Source organism: Atta cephalotes, assembly GCF_000143395.1.
Source record: "Atta cephalotes unplaced genomic scaffold scaffold00050, whole genome shotgun sequence".
NCBI classification, from domain to species: domain Eukaryota; kingdom Metazoa; phylum Arthropoda; class Insecta; order Hymenoptera; family Formicidae; genus Atta; species Atta cephalotes.
Window position 1 is genome coordinate 1,770,520 of NW_012130114.1, and position 4,876 is coordinate 1,775,395.

The 4,876-nt window shown below is 30.2% G+C and overlaps 1 protein-coding gene across 1 annotated transcript in view; it reads right to left on the bottom strand.

The window, feature by feature from the left end:
- LOC105622934 (immunoglobulin-binding protein 1) overlaps nucleotides 1-4,016 on the bottom strand; it is a 7,874-nt gene extending 3,858 nt beyond the window's left edge. The window contains exon 1 of the mRNA XM_012204342.1: nucleotides 3,870-4,016. Coding sequence (XP_012059732.1) covers nucleotides 3,870-4,016 — 147 coding nt within the window. The remainder of the gene's footprint in view (nucleotides 1-3,869) is intronic.
- Nucleotides 4,017-4,876: the final 860 nt, after the last annotated feature.

Below are 4,876 nucleotides of genomic sequence, written 5' to 3' on the forward strand. Positions count from 1 at the left end.
ATATATATACGTATGTACGTACATACAGCGTCATAAATGTCTAATACCCATTTCCAATGTAAATTAACTTTAATTTCGATTCAACTTACTCCTCGTCTTTTTAAATTTAGAATTAAGAATAATTAATTCTAAATTTGCAGGAATATAAAGGCATGTTCAAAATACGCAGGTATTTCTTTTATATTCGTGGATTATGTTTAACGGTTATTCGAAAAATGATAACGTAAATTTAAAATTAAACTGAACTTAATTTATAAAATATTTAAAATTAAATTAAACTAGACTTAATCCAAACTTAATAATTTATAAGTAACTTATAAATAATGTAGTTCATTTTTCTTACAAGAATAAAATTACGATTAAGTGCAACGTTCTGTAATTCTTTCTTATTTTCTCGAATTAATTAATTATATTATTATTATCAAAATAAATAATTAATTACTGGTCAATTTAATTTTGCCAATAGTTTACAAGAATATATATAAAGAAGCATTTCGCGTGTTTCCTCCGTGTCTAGATTCATTCTTGGAATGCCAACGTTTCGTGAATCTTGTAGTCCACTTCATCAGGGCGAGGAGCAGCCTGATTCTGAGCTCCTGCGGGCCGTTCCTTTTATATTACTACTTGTGGAGTGATGTGGAGAAAGAAAAGAATTGTAGGAGGTGAGGGGGGGGGGGGTCTTTAATAACTGAGAAAATGGTTTTCCATATTTTATTTATGTTGTAACCATTATCTCTATTTAGATTATTAGGGTGTTTTTGTATCTCTATGGCTTCTCTATACTTTCTTGGAAAATATGATGTAATGTTGACTATTGTGGTCATTTTGTCAAACAGTATTTGATGTCCTATTGTGTTCTGATAATGCTAACTGCGTGATGTGTTTTAGCCTGACATCACGTTGATGTTCTTTTATCTGTAGGTTGACCATTCTCCCGGTTTTTTCAATGCTTGCTCTCGATTTTTCCATATTTGCTTGCAGGGATAAGGTATTTTATATACTCCTGAGTATATAAATAGGAACTGAGTAGAAGTCTTTGATCTTTAAGATTTCTTAAGATTTGTCCTATCTTTTTGAGCGATTTAAAGATAGTTCGGATATTGTATGTTTGTTTAATATCCTGCCAATCCGATCTGTTGTTCCATCAATATCTGAATTTGGAATCTAAATTCAGATTCGGATCTGAATTTGGCTCCGAATTTAGATTCATGTGCAGAAAAAAAGAAAATCGATGTATTCAATGAATTTTAACATAAGTTACTTTTAAGATAAGTTACTTTTTAAATAAAAATTGAATTTTGATTCAATTATATATAATTGAAGAAAAATAAAATTAAAAAATATAAATATAGATTCACAGAGAATTACACAAGTATTTAAAATCCTAGACTGTTAAGACATTTATTTCTTAAGGTTGTGTTTCTCACATATACGTCCTATGAGATTTAATATTGTTTATAAATATAAATGTTTAGAACAGACTCTCAATCTTCTAAAATAATAATAACAAAGATGTAAGGCTAATATGAGAAAAATTTATTTCATTTTTATACTTAGATTAAATAAGTGTATAATATGACTTTAATATGCATTCAGTTCGCACTAATGCATCTAACCAAATTCGCTATAAGTTTGCTATGAATTCAGAACCGAATCTGATTTCGACTTTCACTATTCAGATCAAAATTCGAATATCTTAGAAAATTCAAATCTCTGGATAATCCGAATTTGAAGCATCACATTTATTCGTAAGTCGAATAAATGGATATCCAGAAAGCTTTAAATCCGAATCAATCTTTAAGCTTTAACATTTACTAAGTCAATACTTTAGATCTTAGACCTGTTCTTTATTCTTGCACTATCTGAACTGGTGCAACAATAAGTGAAATAAGTCCTATTCTTTTTGGCTAAACTTTTGCATCAGTGTATCTTTCTTCCTCTTCTTTCCTCCTGGAGAGGAAAAGAAGAAAGACGAACTGATGCAAAGTCAGCCAAAAAGAACAGGCCTATAAATAATGTTTGTTTTACTTCAACTTATTGCACTAAATGCACTAGTTTCGATAATGCAGAAATAAAAAACAGACCTTTTGACATATAAGACTTGTTCTTTTTTTCTCTGTGTTCAGATCCATTCTTGGATCTTGGAATGCCAACGTTTCGTGAACCTTGCAGTCTATTTCATCAGGGTGAGTAACAGCCTGATACTAAGCTGTTTCTCCGAGCCATTCCTTTTATATTATGCTGCTTGTTGGAATGATGGGAAGGAAGAAGAAAATTGTGGGAGGAGGAGAGAGAGGTGGGGGAAATTGGTCAATAATTCAATAACATATATGTATATATGGCTGAAATTTTATATTAAAATGACATGCATTATGATATGAATACCTTGAAAACTTCTATTATCATTATCATATTATGATATCTGGCAAATACCCGATACTACATTTCTAAAAAATATATCAGTGACAAGAAAAATTCTCGAGATATTCATATCATGATGCATGTCATTTCAATATATATAGTCATATAAATTGTCGGAAATTAGATACTAGATAGAGAGAGATATCCGATGCATCTGTACAAAAATTTTTACTTTTCACATTTTCGCTCTAGAGAAAAAAATTACATGATTGATCCTCAAGTTCTAGTTTACAACCAGTAAATTTGATGTAACATAACGTTCTGATGTAACATAACTGTTCTTATGCGAAGAACCTAACCCTGGATCTACAACAGAATTCTAAGCCTTAATTAATTCTTAATTCTAAGTTATAAGAAATGGAAGAATCATAATTGATTATTCTTCTTGAATTCGATTGTAATTAGTCAATTTTTTACAACTTAAGGTTTAAAACACCTATTGAAGATCCGGGGTAAATCCGATTAATATATAGGGATAAATCTGGTTAATAAATAGATGTTTTAAATCTTAAACTATAAGAAACTGATCAATTGCAACCAATTATGAAAAGAATAATCGATTATAATTCATCTATTTCTAAACGTCTTAAGACTTAAAAATCTATAGATCCGGGCTAATGCTTATTGTACAATGAGTCGGTAGTCGGAAATCTTAAGTCTTAACTCAATTTTAACCTAAATAGATGATTTCTCGCATCTACTAGTTGTTAATTGTACAGCAATTAATTGTCCTTTAGCTTGATTAATGGAAAGGAATAAAGTCGAATTTGTTCAGTCTTAAGAAAATCGATAGTCTTAGTCATACAAGTTAGCTGCTGGCCAACTTCACAGATTCACTGATAAAGGCTATGTTCAGCAGAAAAAGCAGCTTTGCAAAATTCTTATATGATTAGTTTCAGATTCAGTGAAGATAAGTCCAATCATATTAAGGAATTTTACAACAGTCGCAAAGCTGCTTTTTCTGCTGAATGGAACCAAAGCAGATTCTACAATGAATCGGTAATTGGAAATCTTAAGTTTTAACCAGTTTTAACCTAAATAATTGATCATGATTTCTTGCATCTACTAATTGTTAATTGTAACAGTAAGTCGTTTAGCTCGATTAATGGAAAGAAATAAAATTGAATTTGATTAGTCTTGAGAGCTTTAGTCATAAATCAAAAATTAGGAGCTGGAAATTGACTAACAGTTGTCAATTTTTAGCTTCTGACTTCTGATTTATGGCTTTTGTACTAATGGATTTAATAGAAAGCCTATTATGATAATTCTATTTAAGTTAAAATTGGTTAAGACTTAAGATTTCCGACTATCAACTCATTGTAGAATCAGCGTAATGGCTTATTGTAAAATGCCTATAAGACTTAAGACTATCAACTATCGATTCATTGTAAAATCTAAAGCTAGCTAAATAGTAAGATCACAAAAAAATCAAGATTTAAAAATCTTACCTGTACTTTCGGACTGTTCGTTGGTTCTACCGTAGCATTAATATTGTTAAACATTTCAAAAGCATTGTCAAATAATTCCGACAACGTTGCAGGATCATTCTTATCTCTTTCATGGCTTAAGCTCTTTATTGAAATTTCTTCTGACATTGCTATTCTGTATGTCAACAAATACAATCAATCTTCTTTTTTAAGTAAATGACACCTGCTCTTCGATGAATCAAAACATTCTTTCTTGACACGCACTGTTATGATTTTCTGATTCATTAAAAAGGTTATAGTACCAGAGAGTGGTTTTTCAGAGAAAAACCTGAGAGAGGCCATGGCGGCTTTTTTCCTATTACCATCAAAATCACCCCTACACTACCGCCAGTACATCTATTTTCGGTTTGAGAACTACGTGACATTTTCCGACACTATCGATAAAATCGTATTAAAAGAAGTACTTCGTCTCTGTACTAAATCCTCAGGATAGAAAAAATTATTAAAATTATTATTAAAAAAATTATTACAATTAAAATTAAAATTATTAATTATTAATTATTTATTAATTTTTAATTATAAATATAATAACATATTATAATAATTAATTATAAATAATATTAATTATAAATAATATTAATTAATAGTTTTATTAATTATAAAGATTATGCGTTTCACGGGTTTCTTCCGTGTCCAGATCCATTCTTGGAATGCCAACGTTTCGTGAACTTTGCAGTTTACTTCATTAGGGCGAGGAGTAGCCTGATACTGAGCTGTTTCTCCAGGTTGTTCCCTTTTTATATTACGCTACTTGTTAGAGTGATGGAGGGAAAGAAAAGAATTGTGGGTGGGGGAGAAGGATGTGGGAAATCGGTCAGTCCTCATTAACCGGGAAAATAGGTTTTCATATTTTATTTATGTTGTAGCCATTATTTCTATTTAGTTTGTAGGATTTTTTTGTATCTTTATGGCTTCTCTATACTTTCTTGGAAAGTATGTAATGTTGGCTATTGTAGTTGTTTTGTCAA